Raw genomic sequence first — 21,265 nt, 5'->3', positions numbered from 1 at the left:
AACACGCACCCACGATGGATGCGCCGAGGCCATGGGCAACATGGGCGTTGGTATGTGACGTCACAGCAACGATGTGGCATGTGTCGTTTGACGACCATTTCTATATTGAATTGACTTTTTATTGCGTGATTTCCATTTTCATCGGGCACACGACACAATTCATCGGGCACATGGGCAATTGCTTGGGCACACGGCCAATTATATCGGGCACACCGCCAAATATATCGGGCACACGACATCCGGGTGCCAAATTTAACGGGCGCATGGCCAATTATATCGGGCACACCGCCTAATATATCGGGCACACGACCAAATATACCGGGCATTCGTCCAACTTAACTGCAAAAAGGTGTAGTAAGTACGTACTCACATATTGTCGAAGTTTTGCTCAGATACTCAACATGTTGGCGATTAGCCCAGGAGTTTCTGATCTATTCCTCAGAATTGATCAGGAACTAATGCTCTTCGAAAAGGAAATATCCTATTTTAATAGAACCTATTAAAATAGATTTTATAAAAGAAAAATAAAGCAGAGAATAAAGGCGGTAATACGAGAGGAGCGAGCATTATTCGAAATGATTAGAAAGAGGAAATCTTATATTTAAATAAAATTGTAGATATTTCGTCGATAAACACCGGATGAAGAAATAAAATAAATATTGAATCTATACTTGTTGTTTGTAAGCAATCAGAGAATAAAATTATGGTCGGTGGCTGGACACGCCGTTGCGACAGCAGGCGTGTGGACTCCGTGGCAAACTGCACATCTCTGCACGGCGGGTAACTCCACCTTTGCTATGAAGGCGGAGCTAATATTAATTAATACCTTGGCAGCGTAGGAGCTGTCGTGCGCTAGGATGTTGATCGATCGTAGGTGAACTCTTTGAGTTCATCGAGACTTTGAGGAAGAGTAGGGCCTAAGATGTTATCCCGTGGAACGCTTGAGCATGGACAGTGATGTTCATGAGCGTCACGTCCATGCTCAAGCTCTGTATTCACGTGTGTAGGTCTTGTCGCCGATGTGAATTCCCCGACATGATGCCTGGGAATCATGCTGGAAGCCAAATTGTCTTAAATGATAATCCAAACTCAATTAACCAATAAAGTCGGCCACTTTTTCTGACCTTCATTTCGCTCTATAGCTGAGATTTAAATCAATACCTACAGGTACTGATCATAATATGTGTCATTTACGAAATAACTCGATCTGTGCGTGAGGTATCAATCTACAGTAAAATTGTAAAGATGGCCACTCCAACAGTGATCATTGATATGCCGAAATATAGATTTGATAAAAATATTGGAAATGCTTCGAGGAAACGATACAAACATCTATTTATAAATGCAATTAACTGTAAGTATCATACGTTCAATGTACCTCTAAAAAAGTTTGCAACGCTATGGTGCAAGAAGCCTAGAAACTATATTTTGAGCACTTTTTAGAGCGTTATAATATGTGCAGTATTATTTTTTCCTGGCATATTAATCACAAAAAGGATAGATCTCGACAAGGCGAATCGATCATGTGGTTCCAAGTCACAATTGACGAAAAAATGAGAGCTATTTTAGTTTAACCGATTGCCTTGCTACAACAGAAATGTATGGGCTCGGACGTATTGTGGCCACCCCATACATCTTGACGTTTGTATGGGCCAGTTATCCGTACACTTTATCCGTACGTAGATTTAGTTTAACCTCAATCTATAAAGTGTACGGATAACTGGCCCATACAAACGTCAAGACGTATGGGGTGGCCAAAATGACCAAAACATATAGGTTAAATAGAAAAACGTAGGGCAAAAGATTTGGCCTGTTCGTCGTTTCTAGCTTTCTTGCACCATATAACATATTAATATTTCCTGGAATAATATTAACTTACCATGGGTTTCATTGCTGTGATAACTAGTTTTATCCAATCATATCAATTCTGAAATTCTATTGGGCAAGAAGTTCAGCAAATCAATGATTGTTTTCGTTTTTTTACGTAATAACCAATACCCTGTAGAATACAGTAACACTTGAAACATAATAGTCAACATGGCAATGTTACAGGTCTGTGGGTGGTGGCATGTTGCGTCGGCGTTCGCGGTGCACCGAGGTTGAAGCAGCGACGGGTGCGGCGGCAGACTTTGCGCAGAACCTCGTGTTGCTGCTGGTCCCTCCATGCCAGGCCACACGAAGGTAGTCCATCCTGCCATGTGCATATATAGTCATCCGATGATGACGACGACGCTGGACTGACTAGGGGATGGATGCATGCACTGGTGCTGTATCCGCTGCAGTGTGTGGAATCCATGCTTGTGCGACCACTGAGTCAACTTCGGCGGCATATGCCACTGCTCGGTGGTGTCTGCGTCGTGGCTCTAACTCTGTGGAGTCTACTGCTTCGCAGTGTCTGGCGGCACGTCCACCACACCCTCTCGACCGCATCGGCCACCCACGACCCGCGACTCAACTTTGACAAGTTTTGGAACGCTGTCGAGGCGTACTACGTGTTTACGGACGCGACTACATGCAACTGGTCCCTCGTTCACACGATCTTTGGCGACAAGATCGACGCTTCCACCAGCGAAGACGACCTATGGACCGCCATCGTGGACAGCATGGCGCTCCTCGGGGATCCGTCCGTGAGGCTGTTGCATCCCCAGGCGGGCGAGTCCTCCTCCTTCGCTCTGCCCCATACGGACACCGTCAAAGCCCCCGAACTCGACGCCCATGAACGAACAAGGACATCGCAGACGTCGGCGGCGTTGCTCCCGCCGCTCGTTCACGTGGCGCCGCACATCTCAACCTTCACATTGCCCCATGCATCTTCTTCCCTATCCAGTGTCATGTACATTCGTTTGGACGCTATGGCTGGCTTTGTCGACCGCACATTCCCCTTGGATTGCTTTACCCCTCCGTCGAATCCGGTTCGTGTGCTTATCCATGTAATATTTCTTGTATATCGTTGACAATCGTTCGTATGGTATATGCTACTATATATATATATATATTATTGACTTGGTACGAATTTTTTGTATATATTCATACTATATATATAATATTGTACATGTACATGGTGGTGTAGGCGGCGGTACCAGAATTATTTGATGTTGAAGCGATGCGATGGGCGCTGCAATCCATCGCCCCACTTGACTCGAAACGTACTGGCATCATTTTGGATTTGAGGGAGAATAGCGGCGGCGGCAGTCCGCGCGCCGCCGTCGCGGCCGCCGCGATGTTCTTGCCGCCACATGCCCCCGCCTTTGAAATCCAAGAGCCGCTGAAAGCATGGGGCCACGTTCGTCGTCGCACATTTTACACCCCATCAGCATCAACCGGTGATCGGTTGGAGTATTTCGACGGTCCTCTTGTGGTGCTGCAGAGTGCTCGCACAACTGGGTACGTGAATATATATATATATATAATGTCTTTCACCAAATTTGGACCTGTCAGTATTTGATAGAATTGAGGCTTGTACAAACTGTGCGATACAAACATTAATTAGTATGTATGTGGTTTTGGCCAATGCCGAGGAACTGGGCCAAATTAAACGTTTGGATTGGCAGAAATTTACCAGAATGTGATTTGATTGGCTCAGGCGGTTCTTTCATCCCACCTCAAAGACATTCGATTGTGCTCGTCCAGTCGAACGATGCGATGAGCATTCTGATATGAACTTGTGTGTGTGTGTACTGTATACACTCGCTAAATCTACATGGATCATATGTTTGTACGGACTTTTGGATGTAAGACGAAATGTCCAGAGTCACACTACTTTCAGTGTCACACTAATTAGAGGTTATATTGATTCTTGGGCTCATATTATATCTTTGTGCCGTTTCGTCGTCTGTACATACATACATTGACTTGGCTGTGTTAATATACGAAACAGCCTTCATATGTCGCTCCAGTGAGGTTCAACAGTACATCCATAGCACGGCCGAGTTGGTCCTGCTGGCTCTGCGACATCGTAAACGAACGGCATGTGTGGGCGAAGTATCCGCGGGTCGGGCGTCGGGGGTGCTGCAGATGCAGCTGCCGAATGGATGGATCGTTGAGATGCCGCATCAGATTTGTCGAAGTGCCGACGGAGACATCGTGTGTGTCCAAGGCCAAGGCCTGCCGCCGCATGTCCGCGCAGACGTGACCGATGACATGTGGATCTGGTCTACTGCAGTGAAGCTTCTTACTCAGCTATAGAGAATAACTAACAATATGTCCAACTAACTCGGAATATAATACATACTCGGAACGATGAGGTTGATTGCAGGAGTAGTATATACTCTTAGCCAAGCACAGTTTTGTGCGTCGGTCGATATTGGCTGAACGATTTTTGGGGGAGGTTTGTGAGCATTTTGCCAAGAGCTATGATGGTTCCGCCAGGAAGTCGAGTTAGAAGTGACAGTGATTGTGTACGTGGATAGAGTGAACATAAAATTCACGGAGGGTATTTATTTAATATTGTGATTTATGGATATTTTTGCGACTTTTGTATGCAATAGAAATACTAGTAAGTACTTACTTAAGGAAGAAAGAAATATAGTTGAAACATTTCCATAGGTAGTCGTGGAAAAAGTATAAGGTAAGCAAGTTTATCGATATACTTAAGTATAATGGAAAAAGAAAAAGTCAAAACTCTTCCTCCCATCGTGTGGAAAATTTATTTATTTTCCAGTAACTTATGTATAGTAGTGGTAAATGGAAGATTATTTTCGTACATTTCTTAACGTTACGTTAGAAGTTAAGCAAGGGCAACAGGGTGCCGATCCCTTCGTGCAATTGCATCGCGCAGGCTTCGTATTCCGCTGCGCTTTGATGCCATGGATCAGGAATATCTTGTGGGAACACATGAATCGGGACGTCCGTGGTCGGGTAGCGTTTCCGCAGGAGCTGCTCGTGCTTGGCAGTCACACAGACAATGATGTCTGCTTGGGCAATCAAGGCGTCATTCACGAGCTGAGATCGGTGCGACGTCAAGTCGAGACCTCGACGGCGCATGGCCGTGACGGCGTGCGCCGATGCCGGACTTCCGGGGGGTTCGTACTCGTCGGAGAGGGCCATGGAGGTGACTTTGATGCTGGGAGCTCGAGGGTGGCATTCCTTAATCCACTGCTTGGCCAACGCTTCCGCCATCGGGGACCTGCATGTGTTGCTTGTGCAGACAAACACAAGCGTCGTCGCCGCTTCGGCGGGTGTCGACATGCTTTTAAAGATACTAGTATGTTATCCGGATATCGTCTCTGACAGTTACACTTTCCAACTGCCGCGCCGCCCCGCTAGATTTCCGCGAGCGCGCATGACCCTTCTTGGTTCGACCTAAGCCGCTTCCTATCACCACAGGAAAAACATGTTATGGCCCCAGGACGAGGGCACCACGAGTGGTGTCATGACAGCGGTCCGAGTGCGACCGATGTCGGACGATGAGCGGAAAGCTGGATGCCGCAACATCATCACGATGGTGGACAATCAAACGACAGTCGTCGATCCCGCCGGGTTGAGTCCCACATCAGCATCCTCCTCCTCCGCGTCTTCGTTTCGTCGACGGCAATCGGGTCAGCTGAATCCGGCGAACAGCAGTCCGTCGAAACTTGCGTCCATGGTACATGACAGCCCGACGAAGCGGCCGTCCTTGTCTGCCGAAGCCAAGTCGTCCAAGGTCTGGTCGCAATCGTTTACGTATGATCACAGTTTCTGGAGCTGCGACCCCGACCACGTCCATCACGCCGACCAGCAGCTCGTGTACGACCGCATCGGCACGCACGTGTTGTCGACGGCATGGAACGAACGCCTTCACGTGTCGTTGTTCGCGTACGGACAAACAGGTGCCGGCAAGTCGTTCAGTATGATGGGCAAGTCGAAAAGCAACCATCACGAGGCCCGCGGGTTAGTGCCCCGGATATGCCACGCGCTCTTTGACGCGATGCAATCATCCCCTCCTACGGTATCCGCCACCTCGACCACGTCGCATGTGCAAACGTCATCGCAGATCAAGGATGATGGCACTCTAGACAAACAAACCACGGCGTCACATCCGTCGCCAACGTGCACAGTCAAGATGACATTTGTCGAGATTTACAACGAACGCGTGTACGACTTGCTGGACCCGCACACCAAAGTACGATCGATCGATCGGTTCAGCACTAATTAGTGTATTCTTTCAAATAGTGTCTATAATATCTGTCTTTCTATTCCAGAATACTCTGAGATACAGTAACGTTACGATACATATATGGTGGGTGTGCGTTAGGAATCGCTCAAGGTGCGCGAACATCCGGCAAATGGTACCTACGTCGAACACGTGTCGAATCTGGTGGTCACGAGCGCGCACGACATTGAATACCTCGTCGCAGAAGGCAATAAGACCCGCACAGTTGCCGCCACGAGTATGAACCAGCTCTCGTCCCGGTCCCACGCCATCCTCACGCTTACTTTGCATTGGCTGGACAAGCGACTGGCACCCACCAAGGTGTGCATGGTGGACTTGGCCGGGAGTGAGCGGGCGGACGTCGTCGCATGTGGCGACCGGCTGCGCGAAGCCGCGGCCATCAACAAGTCCTTGAGTGCGTTGGGAGATGTGATCAATGCATTGGCAGCCACGACCAACCACGCGGCGGCGGGGAAAAGTATCTCATCGTACGACATCTCAGATGGAACTTCTTCTTCTTCTTGATGGTGATGGGGTGGTGGTGATGTAGGGGATTTGTGCAATACCGCAACTCGGTGCTCACTCGACTTCTCAAAGACAGTTTGTCTGGATCTGGTCGATTGGTCATGCTCGCCGCGATCAGTCCGTGCTGCATTCATTACGACGAAACGTTGAGCACACTCAAGTACGTCGAGCGCGCCAAGCTAGCATTCGTGGCCCAACCGTCGGTACGACTCTTGGATGTCAAATGGCCATTGGATTCGTGGCCATTGGATGTAAACTGGCCATTGGATTCGTGGCCATTGGATGTAAACTGGCCATTGGATTCGTGGTGTTATAGCAACATATAAATATTCGTTGATTCGGTTTTCGTGTATGGGGCCGTCCATGACGGGATATATATATTATATATTGATAGGATGGCGATTTGATATGATTTTGGATGGTATGTGTGGTTCTTATGTGTACCTTTTGTAGGCCCAATTGCAGGCTGTGGAGGCATCAGGTGCGGTGGACGAAGGTAACGCCGTGATGCAACTTCTTCGCTTGGAGTTGTCCATGCTTCGAAGTCAACTGCGCGTCGCTCAGCAACTTGGTGATCTCCGCCCACCATCCCAAGTCGAAGAAGAGGTCGAGATAGAATCGTCAGCTCAAAACGTTCTCGACTGCACCACACTGTCGGTGCCGCATCTGGTCAACTTGAACCAAGTACTACTACAAACTCATATATATACATATTCCTATTTCCACCATATGAACTAGGAGTCATGACGTATACTATATATTGTTTGAAGCCATTCTAATTCATGCGATATGGCGTTTTGAGTAGGACCCTCGGTACACTGAACGAGTCGTGTACTGTATCGAAGAAGGCATCACGACGGTGGGAGGTGGGGACGCCGCCAGTGATCTCGTGCCGGATATCGTGCTTGCTGGCCACGATATGCAGCCTCTGCATGCCATCCTCCACTGCACCAACAACATTGTCCGCGTCCGTCCCGCGGCGGTGGCGGCAGTCCGGGTAAATGGCCGGCCGATTCTAGATACCACCGAGCTACGTCATGGCGCCAGGCTTATGCTGGGCGATCACCATGTGTTTCGATATGATGCCGCCCATACAAGCGAGCGCGCGCCGGATATGGACTGGCACGGGGCGCACCAAGAGTTGCTCGACCATTTGCTTACACAGGGGAGCCACGACGACAGCAACAACGTTTCGATTTCACGTGAGCTCGTGCCAATGCTGGCTGTGGGAACTCATCATATGGGTTTTAGATGGGCAAACGGAACCAAACGATAGTGCTGCCAGCTTGGACGTTCGAGGTATTACTCGTATGTGTATGAATTACCCAGGTTGATGATATTGTGAATTCGCTCTAAACTTGCAAAATTCGCGCGGGTCGTCTAATTAATATGGAATCACGCTGGAGTTCGGATTGGTTGAATATACTTGTCCTTTCTGTAAGAGCCAATCAAATCCAATCAAAATTGGATTAGCGATATTCGATGATTCGTGATTCGATGGCGACATTCGATTCGACACGGTCTGGAAATTTGTACCGACTCCACAATATCGTAGTATTGATTTGTTGGTTGTTGTTGTGATATGTGGTTGGATTTGTAGAGAAACGTTTTGAAACAGTAGAGAGCTGCTGCTGCACCCAATGTGACTTTCTTATCAGTAACGTAAAACTCCAATTTCAGAACACTTTTTCCGCTGCCGTGGAAGGCGCATGTAACTCGACTCATAGGTATCGGATTATAATTCTAGAATATGTTACATGAAGCCAAAATCCAGGCCTATTCGGGAGTTATGAATGCGATATGATTCCTGTTATACTTCATTATCATTCACATCAATTCGTCCAGAAACAGTTAAAAACAAGCGGTCCAATTTAAGGTGCACCATTTTAAGCTTAGCCTTTGTATACCCATTTGCATATTTTTTGGGCCGTTAGGTTAAAAACTGCCTTTGTAGGAATTGATTGGCTAATTCTCGTGCACCTGAAATTGTACTTTTACGTTACGATGAACACACTTGGATATATATATCAATAACAAAGTCATTCAAGGTGTCCAACCAACCTACCACGAAGCAGCCACTCAATCGGACGACGGTGTCACAGGTATTTAGTCGAACGAGTGTAATTATGAGTATACACTGACGTGGCAGTTCTATTAGAACGACTTCCGGTCCCGCCATGTATAGTAGTTACCGAAAGCACCCAAACCAGCGACTACAGCTACTGTACGAGCACAAGCACAGGAACACAGTACCGGTACGACGCGGGCATTCAGTTTGATGAACACGTAAGCAACGATATATATATATATTACATGATCATTCATAACCTCGTCACAGGACAAATTCGCATTGGAGCGAAAACTCGCCAAACTCAAACTGTTGGTCAAAAAGAAAGACAAGCAACTGCAAAAAGCTGCCAGAGTGAAGGTCCATTCACTCTCTCTACCCTGTCCTCCGTTCGAAGATGCAGCCACGACCCACCGGTTGCTTCAACTCCAACATGTCGTTCTGTCCATGTTGGGAACACCTCCAGCGGTACACCGCCAATCAACCGTATCGCAGTTTTTGTGTTTTAGTTGACACATTGCTGTTGCCGAGTAGGCTACCGACCAACCACAGCCTCCACCTACTGCTACTCTAGACGACACTATGACTGCTTTGGAAACCCAAATACACACACTGCATGAAATCTGGACCGATCGACCAGCGGCGTCCAAGCCGCTGGCGTGGCTCCTTCAACAGCTCAGCTCGGAATGCAACCATCAGATTGCTCTCTGGTCCCAAGCGCAGACGTTGCAGCTGTCTTCCGCCGCCAAAACCATTGCAAGTACGCCCCATTCCATCGCACTTAAATCCCATGGCTTTGTACCTATAGATCACTATTCGTTCCTTTTGTACTCATTAATCGTTCCTTTTGTACTCATTAATCGTTACTTTTGTGCTCATTAAGTAATGCTTTTGTTCTCATTCGTTCCATTTGTACTCATTAATCGTTACTTTTGTTCTCATTCGTTCCATTTGTACTCATTAATCATTACTTTAGTACTCGTTCGTTTACATATGTACTCATTAATCATTCCTCTTGTACTCATTCGTTACGTTTGTACTCATTGGATGGGTAGATCTGGAAAGTCGGTTTGCATCGCTGTGTTTAGCCCTCAACGAACAATGCGCCCAGGAAAAGGTGCACTTTATCGCAGCATTTGACGATCAGCACACCCGCCACGACAAACTGGTCGCTGCCCAAGCCACGACGTTGGCGTTCTCGGCGAACGCACACGCCGACTCGATGGCGTTGCTCCAGAACACCATGACGGCCAAGATGGAAGCGGCCATGGACTTGCATCACGCCGACCAACAGCACTGGATGGACGAAATCCAAGCGGCGAGTCACCAGCACGTCGAGACTTTGAAGGCGATGAGCGTCCAAGCCGCGCTGGACGAAGACAAACTCCGAGTGAAAATGGCCGAGTGGGAGGCTAAGTGCGCATCCCTTGTCGCAGAAGCCGACATGGTGCTATGTGAGACGAGGGCCATGCACGCGAGGGAGTTGCGCGGTCAGCAGGACGCTGTCGCATTGCAATTGTACGACCTCGAGATGCTCCAGATGGCCCAGGAAGAACGATTTCTAGCCGATACGGAGACATTTGTCCGTGCCACAGACATGACGTGGCGCGACCGACAGCTCGAACAAGCCGCGTGGACCAATCAAAAGCAAGCAGATTTGGTGGCGCTGCATATTGAACATGAAGACAATGTGCGACAAGTTCAACGCGAACATGAGCTCAAACGCGACCGACTGGGAGAAGCCGTTGAAACGATTCAAATGTCACACGAAGAGCGACGGCATCGCTGGGTTGCCACATGTGACAGCGTCCAGAACGACATCGCAGAGGCAAAGGAACGCCATCAAGTTGCCGTTGAGGCCATAACGTTGAAACACCAAGCGTCCGAAGCCGAGCACGTTCAAGCGATGGCAGATCGTGACGTGGCATGGCGTGAGTTGCTCGCAAAGTTCGACACGAACGCGACCCACGAGTCGGTGCAACACGCCCGGTTCATGAAACAACTGGTCCAGCGCCACCACGTCGAAGTCCAGCGAGTGCAAGATGCTACAATCGAGTTGGAGGCGGCTTTAGCTAGCCAGGACGCCGCCTTGATGGACCGAGTACGCCGTTGGGAGGACAGTTTCGAGCGATTGGAGGTAGAAACCCAAGGGCGGCGGCAGCAGGTGATGGATAGCCACGGGAACGTTCTGCGGGATCTCGACGTTGCGTTCGAGGTCCAAGAAAGCACTAGACGAGATGAACGATGTAGAGTGGACATGCAACTTTGCCGTCAAGAAGCGGAGCTACGCGAGCGCGCGAGTCAGCAGACAATGACTTTTGCCATGGAAATGGAAGATGTACGAGCCAAGCAGTGGATGCAACTGTCGGCGTTAGTCGTGGTACAAGACACCAGGGTGACCAGTACGTCAGATCTAGTGGACTCGCTTCGAGCAGAGTACGACGCCAAGCAACGGATATTAGACGAGCAAGTCGAGGTACTGCAGGTCCAGTGTAGTGATGTGGAGCGACGGGAGATCGAACGGCATAAGCAAGCCAATCAAACCCATCGCGACCAAATGGACGGTCTCAGAGAGACATGGCACGAAGGCTTGGAACAACTGATGTTGTCGATGGAAGACGAACGCTGTCGCAGGATGCTCCAACTTGAACGGATGCATGTACACCACGAGCAAGCATTGGACACGTGGAACCAAGCGCAAGAACTGGCTCGGCAACGGATTCTTGCGCAGCAACGCCAGCACCAACGCGACGTCGACGCCCACCTCGATGCGATGCAAGCTGCCATGGACGAAGTGCACTTTGCACATACCACGACCATGGCCGACATTGCATCCCATCATAGTTGCATCCTTCAAGACCTTCGGTTACTCCATGCCCAGGTAGTACATATATATATATTTCATTTTTTGCTTACCTTGACGGATGGATGGTAGGCTGAAGAAGGGTGGATGCAAGAGCTCGAAGACTCCCAGCGACGCCAAGCGTGGGGGTATGCCCAAGTAGCTGCGCAGTGCGCTGACGAACTGTGGCGGGGAGAGCAATGCATTGCAGTATTACATGAGGCACATGCTGGAGCGATGGCCACTGCTCAAAGGGAGCTCCAAATAGCCGACGAAACCCATGAGATGTGGTGTATGGGGGTAGAAGATGACAGCGTTCGCCAACTCCGTCAGAATGAGTTGAGTTTGGAAGCCCAATGGAATGATATGCAAATGGACTTGAACGAACGAGAAGCTCAACTCCACCGGCAAGTGCAGCAGCTCAAGGCAGAGGCGGACCACGACGAGAGGAGCCATGAGGTGACGCTGCAACGCGCGCAAGAACACTGGACCGAAGCGCTGAGTGCCCTGAGCATGGAAAAGGAAGACGTGTTGTCTTCTCATCTAAGTCAGCTGACATTGGTAAACGACCGCCATCTCAGGTATTGTTATGATTGATAGGATATACTACTACTAGTAGTAGTAGTAATAGTAGACTAGTAGTTGGTTCTCGCACGATCCGGGCGATTTGTGTTCGTTGGAATGTATCGTTTTCCAATATGAGGTTTTATAAGTCCTACTTTTATTTTTGATAGTTTTATATTGTGAATTCGATATTGTCCTTCTCACGCAAATTTGGACTGTTCAAAAGTGAAACCGTTTTTGAATGGACTTGGCAATATATCTTGTATTTACTATAGTACAGTGAGTTCAACCTGCAACGGGCTTTTTTAGAAAACGTATTGATTGGCTGAACCGTTCAGAAATCTTGTAAAGGGGGGGTTAGAATGGATTTTGATTGGCTAGTTCATTCTCAAATCGATTTGCCAAGTCTATTCGATCCTACTCCAATTACGAACCGACTTGACATTACGAATTTCCAATCAAATCATGAATCGACGCTATTGGCTAATCCATTTTTTAGTGAATTTTTGATTGGCTCTTGCAGAAAGCACAAGTATATTCAACCAATCCGAACTCCAGCGTGATTCAACACTGATTCGACAAACCACGCGAATTTTGCAACTTTATAGCGAATTCACAAGATATGATGTTTTCGAATTCGTGAGATGATGGTTCGTTCTTCTTCAACTGAGTAGAGCTGTCGAACGTATCCGCGTCCAACTCGCTCAACACGAAGGTCGCGCCGTGTCGCAGCAAGAGCGTGCCACGTCATCAGTCGAGTCTACGCGTGCGCTGACTTTGTCCCTGTCACAGAACCAGCAAGCGTTTTACGACGAAGCTGCAGCTTCCATCGAGATCAAGTGGATTGAAACCCAAGCCAAACACACGGCGCAACTCGCGATGGAGCGCGAAAGCCACGCCCGGATGTTTCACCTGCTCGCAGAGGCGCATGCTGCCCAGCGCCGCGAGTTGGCATCAGACAAATCGGCGCTAGAACAAACGCTTGGAGCGCAACTGGCGGCATATGAACGTGATTTGGCCGTCGAAATGCAAGCTGCGTTGCGGAAGTTGTCGATTCAGGATGAGAAATGGCAGGATGAGGTCATGGTTGACCTGGACGGCGGGTACCGGCAGATGTGCGCGGCTCTGGCGGCAGATGCGGCGAGCCAAGAAGCGGCGTTCAAGAAACAGCTCCAGGATGTGCAAGATCAGTGGCGGACGGAGCTGGCCAATATCCACCTGGAACTGCAAGACATCTCAAGCCACCATATGTTATCTCTGGAGAAATGCCAAGCTCTATTTGAACGAGATTTGCAATGTATCGCCCAAAAAGAGCTCGAAATCGACATGAGGACGCATATGGAGCGACGGGAAGCAGCCGAGCGGGCCGCCATGGCGCAGGCGGAGAAGGATGGTATGGAAGGTCGCCTGCGAGCTATTCGCTACGACTTAACCCAGCGCCAGCGACAACGTCATGATGAATTTGACCTGGTGTCGCGGGATTTCCTACAGAAGACTCTGGACGCCCATAAGGACAAGGAACGCGTCCGCCGCCGCTGCCTCGCGGAACTACAAGCGCTCGAACGTCTGCACACGCGAGACCTCCGAGCTCAAGTGCCCCTTGGGCCTGTCAAGAATAGCATTCCCAAGTCGGATCTTGAAGGACAACAAAAACTGGTGCGGTCGCGGATCAAGGAGGAGTTGGTGAGAAGTACTGGACATTTGATTGAAGTGGAATATGCCTCCAATATGGACATGTTGGAAAGCGTGCATCGTGCTCAAGCAAACAAGCTCGAGATGGCCATGGAAGACGAGCAAAGTATATATATATATATATATATATATATATAGATAGATTGAACGATGGAATGGGTGTGTGTGCATAGGTCGCATGTGGGAACGACGGCGGCGGGCGCTGGCGTTCCTAGACGAACCGCCCCCGAAAATGCCCGACGTAATGTTATTATCCCGTCCATCCTCTCCTTCGACCCACGACATGTCGGACAAGTGCATGGCGCCGTCGTATTTGCTGCCCATTGAGCTGGATGTGACACGGTTTCCACACTTGGCCATGCGACCTCGTCACATGCATCCAAAAGATCAAGCGATTGCCGCTCAGTTGGTAAAAACAATCAATCGTTCGATTGGGAAGATCGTTTAAAGGATTCATTTATGTTTGTAATCATTTATTTATTACTGTATCATCACGCTGGGAAAATTTGTTTTTAATGATTCATTTATGTTTGTATTCATTTATTTATTATCATCATGCATCGTAGAAACAAAATGGCGAGTTGGTGCATCGCCTTGAAGCGGAGCGGCGGCAATTCACGGCCAAGACGGACGAGACGAGGTGCGTACACTGATGATGAAAGCAGGAATGATGTTATGATGGTTGAAGTGCGACGATGAGGTGTTGCGGTTGGTGCTAATGATACATGTTCAGTCGCGCCCTTGCCAAGATGCAAGCGTCAATGTCGTCGCTGGAAGAGATGATGCGCGTGGCGGACGAGAAAGCCAAGGAAGATGCAAGTGTGATTCAGATGCTCCAAGACAAAGCCAAATCGTGTGTAGTGGAACTGCCGACAAGGGAAGTCGTCGCGTCGACGTTCACGGTCGCGACCAAGGACACCACCAACAGTTCGGCACCCAAGGCCAACCTCCTTCGTGGATGGAAGTAGTACATACCGGTAGCATGTACCTCGAAGTACTACGTAGTAACTTAGTCATACACGTCGTAAGGACGACAAACCCGCCCGAGGTGAACAATGCCGAGTTTCTCCCCCGCTCGCTGTACGAGAAGGCCGCGATGAGGCATGATATTCAGGACATGTACAGGTTGCATCTCCATAGGCATGGATGGGTTGGGTACATAGCATCGTCAATGCACTCCACGTTGTCGTCGTCACCTCGAGAAGGATGTTTGTTCCCCACACATGACGTCGCCACCTTGAAGTGGTTGACTGGGCGACATTGGCCAATCAGACACGAATTCTGTTTGTTTCCATATCCTGTATATTCAAATCTACTAAAATTCCATGAAACCTCCTTCAATAAATAATATAGTCTCTTCATTCGTATACAGTAGACTCATGCGAATTACCTGTAACATTGAATATTATCGGCCACCGTTTTCCAAGGATGGTCATTTTGCAACACTCTTTGCACCCCCCAGTAGCATGACGATCAACGAGACCTCGCAATGGCAGCGCTTGACGGCCCACGCCAAAGAGATCAAGGAGACCACGCACTTGAAGACCCTTCTCAAGGACGAAGCGCGTAACGCGGAGCTCACTGCCGAGTACAACGGCATCCACCTCGACTATTCGCGCCAGAATGCGACCACGCAGACGTTGGACTTGCTCTTCGATTTGGCGGACGCGGCGCAATTGCGTCAAAAGCTCGCTGCTATGGCCGCGGGGGAACACATCAACACGACGGAAGACCGCGCTGTGATGCACATCGCGCTGCGCAGCCCCGCTAACAAGCCGCTGTACGTGGACGGCGTGAACGTGGTCGACGACGTGCACCACGTCCTTCGCAACATCCGCGCGTTCTCGGACAAAGTTCGCACCGGCGCGCATGTGGGCGCCACTGGCAAGCACTTGACGAACGTCGTGTCCATCGGCATTGGCGGCAGCTACCTCGGCCCGGAATACGTGTTTGAAGCGTTGAAGCACGAACCGGTCGCGAAAGCGGCGGCGGCTGGCCGCACGCTGCGCTTCCTGGCCAACGTGGACCCCGTGGACGCCGCCCGCGCCATCGAAGGCCTCGACCCCGAGCACACCCTCGTGATCATCGTGTCCAAGACCTTCACGACCGCCGAAACCATGCTCAACGCGCGCACGCTCCGCGACTGGCTCGTGTCGTCCCTCGCCAAGAAGGGCGTGAGCGCCGCCGATGCCATCCGCCAGCACATTATCGCCGTCAGCGCCGCCGTCCCCAAGGCGGAAGCGTTCGGCATCAACGCCGCCAATGTGTTTGGGTTCTGGGACTGGGTCGGTGGCCGCTACAGCGTGTGCAGCGCCGTGGGAATTGTCCCTCTTGCCATCCATTATGGCGCCGACATCACCGACTCGTTCCTGGCGGGCGCGCATGATATTGACACGCACTTGCTCACGGCGCCGCTGCGATCCAACTTGCCCGTGTTGCTGGGTTTGCTTGGAGTCTGGAACTCGTCCTTCCTTGGCCATGCCACTCGGGTATTATATATGTGACGATGTTAATGTTGACGTTATTTATGCTTTTGATCGTGCAGTCTGTTTAATATACAATGTCAACTCTGGTGGTATATATATATCTATAGATGTCTATGTATTTGGCTCGAAAATACTATTATTGTTTTTGTCGATGAATGTTCAAATCATAGTACGTTGTGATCTACTATGCCGACTAATTTTTTGTATATATATGTATATGGATTGGTATATCTCGGAAGAATCATACTATCGGTGATGATCGTGGTAATAATTGTTCTGATCGATATTTTACAACATGTGAACGTATATATATATATATATTCAGATTGGACTTGAAATATAATATTTCTTCATAACATTGTTCCGACAAGAATGACTGTACAAAATGACCATTTTGTTGTGCAGTATGCACGGCATTATCATATGTATATATACATATGATATACATATGATATATATTATGCTTTCAGCCAAAATTTGGATATTTGTGCTGGTTGGAGCAAGATTTTAATTGGCCACACAAATGATTATATTCGTGCTGTGGCGGCTTTTGAGTGGTATTAGTCCGTATATCTGTCCATATGATTTTGGTGCTGCGGATTCGATATTGAGTCCCGTCGTCGAATTTGTTTGAGTATAATAATAAATCGCCTAGCCTAATAAATGTACATATGACAGGCGATTCTTCCGTACGCCCAAGCTTTGCTCCGCTTTGCCGCACACATCCAGCAAGTGGACATGGAATCCAACGGCAAGCGCGTCGACTTGGCCGGCGTCGAGCTGCCGTTCCAAGCCGGCGAAATCAACTTTGGCGAGCCGGGGACGAACGGCCAGCACAGCTTTTACCAGCTGATCCACCAAGGTCGCGTCGTGCCGTGTGACTTCATCGGGTTTTGCAAATCGCAAACCCCCGTGGAATTGGCGGGCGAAGCCGTGAGCAACCACGATGAACTCATGAGCAACTTCTTTGCGCAGCCGGACGCGCTCGCCAACGGCAAATCGATTGACGAGCTCACCAACGTCCCGGACGCATTGAAGCCACACAAGGCGTTCCCGGGCAACCGTCCATCCGTGTCGCTCCTGTTTGAAGGCCATCTGACCGCATTTAGCTGCGGCCAACTGCTCGCTTTGTACGAGCACCGCACGGTGGTTCAAGGTGCCGTGTGGGGAATCAACAGCTTTGACCAGTGGGGTGTCGAGCTCGGCAAAGTTCTCGCTACGCAAGTGCGCAACCAGCTCTCCGCGTCGCGCAAGAACAAGGCGACTAGTGTCGATGGATTCAATAGCGCCACTGCCACCTTGCTCCAGACGTACTTGGCCAAGTAACGTTACATAATTGACGTGGTACAGTCACTTCTCGCATGATGATGATGCATGTATGAATACATACAGTACTACGTAGTACAAGATTGTGAATTCGCTATAAACTAGCAAAATTCGCGTGGTTTGGCTAATTAATACTGAATCACGCTGGAGTTCTGATTGGTTGAATATATTTATCCTTTTTGTAAGAGCCAATCAAATCCATTCAAAATTGGATTAGCCAATAGTGTCGATTCGTGATTCGCTGGAAATCTGTACCGAATCCACAATACTATTAATACTACGTAGTATTAATAGTTGACGTAAATGACCAATTTATGATCACTGTACCATTTTATGATCTCTCCGTATCAGCCAATCGCATCGCAATATTATTTGGCGGCAAACCTCTCGTAAATTATACGCTCGAGTTTCAAATCCCAAACAAATCCCAATCACAGCTTTGATGGTCAATGACGTACTCCGGAGTACATGCTTGCATCTTAAAATACCTTGTTCACTGTGTCACTTGTCTATCTGTTTCGAGTGCCATGGTTTCTTGTCGTTATTGGAAATGCGAGAGTTCAAGTCTTTCTCTTGAAACGCATAACCTTGACAAATGATATTTTACCTGTCAACAATACGTACCCTATCCGCACAATTTGTAAGCAAGTTGCCATACATAGTTCAAGCTTAAAAAAGCATCATAAATAGTCTCCAAAAAACGAGTAAACTTGCTTGGAAAGTCTGACTTGTGTACCTGAACAATATTCTTAAAGGCGACAATATGATGATGAGGTTAAAGCAACATGTTTCGTTGTTAACAATCACTTCACAGAATGTGAAAATTGTTCCTGAGACCGGAGATATGTGAATTCTTCGATGACGCCTTAGGAAAAGTGATCATAAATTGGTCATATTAAAAGTTGCGCTGATTCGAATTCATGCCCGAACCGTTTGCACGGGATCAGTTCTGTGACCTCGTACGACATCCAAAGCGAGCGTGAACTACCATGAACTCTACTGTACTATTATAGTATGCTACAGTATATATTAATTAATACCTGACAGTGAAATAAATCCACCATCTGGCGGTAATAACACCAAGCAATTGCTCAGCAGCATTGTACCGTAAAGTTACCACTTTGGCCAATGAACGTGTGTACGTACGCTTCACGATATTAACCCACGACTGGCTTGACCCAGGGTACAACAGCTGCACGAGCAGGAAATCAAAGCCACATAATTACCAGCAAGATCGGGTTTTTTTGTGGCTGCTGCCGCTTGACAAGAGTGGGACCGTGTCAATCCGCAGCACGTGGATGATCATCGTACGTTGTACAACGTACATATTATCGTACATTATACTACATACAATATCAAGGTTATTTATTTAATGTACGGCCTTGTTACGTTGGACGTACGACACATGCACGTTGAAGTACATCTGGTTAGTTTGCCATTTCACATTGCATCCCATGGACAAACACGAGGAGGACACGTGCACCTACACGTACAAAACGTGCGGCAACCGACGCACAATCAAACGCGACGGGTCGTTCCATCGCTTGTGCGAATTCCACCGAAAAAAAGCCAACGCCCTCCAAAAGGCCTACGCTACCAAGCGGCGCAGGGAGTTCCATTCGCTGCGGGAGCTCGTCAAGCAGTCCGTACAAGTGGGCCGCGACTGCATAGACAACAACACGAACAACACTTTGTTCGATTTGGATGAGGTGGAGCCATTTGCCCTGTCGTCCCAAGCTGCCGGGTTCTCGGACGAGGAGTTTGCATATTTGTGTCTGGAGTTGCAATTATTATAACTGAAGTAACGTTAGCAATATTGTCCGTTTGAGTAAACTATCTCGTGGCCAAACATCGTTCAGGCAAAGTGGTAGGTAGCCTGCGGTGTGGATATTATTTACCAAGATCGATTTCAAACTCGCTCTTTTGATTGTTCACTTGCTATATATAGCATACTTTTCATGAACTGTGAATTCGATTCAGAAGCTGGAACGCTGCTCAATGGCCCCATGAGAAATTGATTGAGATGAAGTCACGCCATGACGACTCCCTTGACCTTTCGACGACTAATTCCAGCGCAGCGCATGCAAACTGAGGCACCCTCGGATACAAAAGTCCCCGACGACCAAGTAATCGTTAGATGTTTCTAGGGTCGTCATAAGGTTGGCAATCACGCCCATGGGCTTGTCGGTGTGGTGCAAATCTTCCGTACCATCCCACCCTAAGGCGCCCCAATCGATTTCACGCGCGAACCACACGATGGAAAGTTTGTCGCCTAAAGTTTGCAGAGGGGATACTAGTAGGGCATACATAGCGGCGGTCGTGGGGGTGACTAGGTCGATGTTCATCGCCCACATGAGGTCCAAAAATAACATTTTGTTGTTGGGAAGTCCATTGATAACTCGACGTGGTTTCGAATCTCGATCATTTCGTGCCCCGACATCCCTGAGCCTTTGGAGAAAGATCAACACCCGTCGGAGCTTTGGGGGGCTTCACGCTCGACGAGATTCAGGGGGCTTGTAAAATTGTATGTGGCGTTCATCGATTCCATTTTTACCACACCGTGATGAAATATTTTAGAGTGACCTTAGCGATTTCTGTATTCTCATATTCCCTATCGTTGATATACTTAGGGTGGGTCTGGATGCCATGAAAAATGGCATAAAATGGCCGTTTTCCCAAGAAAAGTTGGCAAAATCGAAATATTCCATTTTTCGAGATTTTGTACGTCTGGATGCCACCAAAGTTCATTACTTTATGCCACAATTTTCTTGAGAATCGAGTGTTTTATGGCATAAAAAAAAAGGACCGATTTGGTCCAACTTTTTTATGGAGGTTTGTATTCACGTTGAAGTCTTGCACTTCAATCGAAAATCGAATATAATTTTTCCAAAATTCAGCTGGTATCCAGACAACTTTGGAGATACTTCTTTTCTCCTTTTTTCATGGGATATCAGACTTTGGGAAAATTTGAAGACTTGCCAAAACGGTTTATGGCATAATTTTATGAGGTGGCATCCAGACCAGCCTTAACGTTATCGTCCGTACTTTGTTCCAAGGACCCTCAGAGTTAAGAATACCCCGAAACCCCGAAATTTGACAACATGAGGGGGCTCCGCCCTCTCACCCCCACCGCCCGTTGGGCGGGCGCTCTTCGGCCCGATGGCGCTTCGCGTAAAACGCACTATCGTGCGAGTTTAATTTATAGAAAAACCCCGAAACCCCTGGAAACTAAAAGTCGAATAAAAAAATTCATGTTGGGTATATTTAGAGCTTACTTGAGTTTTGTACTACGTACAGGGAACGACGCTGAGTAACGGCGTGATGAGGACTTGTGATTGGACAGAGAGGCGGTTCGAATTGGCCAATTGAGGATCACAAAACTAAAATATAAAAAAAGTATCGAATGAATAAATGTACTATTGTGCTTTTCAACTTTTTTGGCTATTCCAGGACTAAATCCATGCTTTAATAATAATTTCTGCTAAAATTACGGCACTCGTCCATGATTTTACGGATGCAACAGACCCATTTTTCCGGTTCACCCTTGAATAATTACTATTCGTGATGATGTGATTGGTCAAGAATTGGTGGATGTGCTCGGATTTATCTTATTCAACTTGTTTGCCCATTTC

The 21,265-nt window shown here is 48.3% G+C and overlaps 6 protein-coding genes across 7 annotated transcripts; 4 read left to right on the top strand and 2 right to left on the bottom strand.

Annotated features, from left to right (window-relative positions):
* The first annotated feature begins 2,033 nt into the window (after positions 1–2,033).
* On the top strand, positions 2,034–4,244 carry H257_03292 (hypothetical protein). Its single transcript, XM_009827301.1, has 4 exons — positions 2,034–2,181; positions 2,246–2,912; positions 3,071–3,384; positions 3,921–4,244. The coding sequence occupies exons 1-4, from the start codon at positions 2,069–2,071 to the stop codon at positions 4,183–4,185; spliced, it is 1,359 nt and encodes a 452-aa protein (XP_009825603.1). The 5' UTR covers positions 2,034–2,068; the 3' UTR covers positions 4,186–4,244.
* A 440-nt stretch (positions 4,245–4,684) lies between these two features.
* On the bottom strand, positions 4,685–5,195 carry H257_03291 (hypothetical protein). The gene has a single exon (XM_009827300.1). The coding sequence runs from the start codon at positions 5,185–5,187 to the stop codon at positions 4,720–4,722; it is 468 nt and encodes a 155-aa protein (XP_009825602.1). The 5' UTR covers positions 5,188–5,195; the 3' UTR covers positions 4,685–4,719.
* A 43-nt stretch (positions 5,196–5,238) lies between these two features.
* H257_03290 lies at positions 5,239–14,890 on the top strand. 2 transcript variants are annotated; one of them, XM_009827298.1, is made up of 16 exons: positions 5,239–6,100; positions 6,233–6,618; positions 6,681–6,858; positions 7,109–7,339; positions 7,461–7,857; positions 7,907–7,954; positions 8,704–8,757; positions 8,814–8,941; positions 8,994–9,191; positions 9,258–9,483; positions 9,779–11,604; positions 11,659–12,146; positions 12,804–13,927; positions 13,995–14,230; positions 14,388–14,461; positions 14,555–14,890. In XM_009827298.1, the coding sequence occupies exons 1-16, from the start codon at positions 5,333–5,335 to the stop codon at positions 14,787–14,789; spliced, it is 6,597 nt and encodes a 2,198-aa protein (XP_009825600.1). In that variant the 5' UTR covers positions 5,239–5,332; the 3' UTR covers positions 14,790–14,890. The 2 variants fall into 2 exon arrangements, with proteins under 2 accessions (XP_009825600.1, XP_009825601.1); XM_009827299.1 differs by having other exon boundaries at positions 14,510–14,890.
* A 368-nt stretch (positions 14,891–15,258) lies between these two features.
* Positions 15,259–17,789, top strand: H257_03289 (hypothetical protein). The gene is made up of 2 exons (XM_009827297.1): positions 15,259–16,310; positions 16,986–17,789. The coding sequence occupies exons 1-2, from the start codon at positions 15,288–15,290 to the stop codon at positions 17,631–17,633; spliced, it is 1,671 nt and encodes a 556-aa protein (XP_009825599.1). The 5' UTR covers positions 15,259–15,287; the 3' UTR covers positions 17,634–17,789.
* Positions 17,790–19,087: 1,298 nt separating this feature from the next.
* On the top strand, positions 19,088–19,429 carry H257_03288 (hypothetical protein; the record flags this gene model as incomplete). Its single annotated transcript, XM_009827296.1, has 1 exon — positions 19,088–19,429. The coding sequence occupies one exon, from the start codon at positions 19,088–19,090 to the stop codon at positions 19,427–19,429; it is 342 nt and encodes a 113-aa protein (XP_009825598.1).
* Positions 19,430–19,696: 267 nt separating this feature from the next.
* Positions 19,697–20,005, bottom strand: H257_03287 (hypothetical protein; the record flags this gene model as incomplete). The annotated part of the gene is made up of 1 exon (XM_009827295.1): positions 19,697–20,005. The coding sequence occupies one exon, from the start codon at positions 20,003–20,005 to the stop codon at positions 19,697–19,699; it is 309 nt and encodes a 102-aa protein (XP_009825597.1).
* Positions 20,006–21,265: the final 1,260 nt, after the last annotated feature.

Source organism: Aphanomyces astaci, assembly GCF_000520075.1.
Source record: "Aphanomyces astaci strain APO3 unplaced genomic scaffold supercont1.5, whole genome shotgun sequence".
NCBI classification, from domain to species: Eukaryota; Oomycota; class Saprolegniomycetes; order Saprolegniales; family Verrucalvaceae; genus Aphanomyces; species Aphanomyces astaci.
The sequence above is the reverse complement of the archived record's forward strand: the minus strand, read 5'-3'. Positions and strand labels throughout refer to the sequence as shown.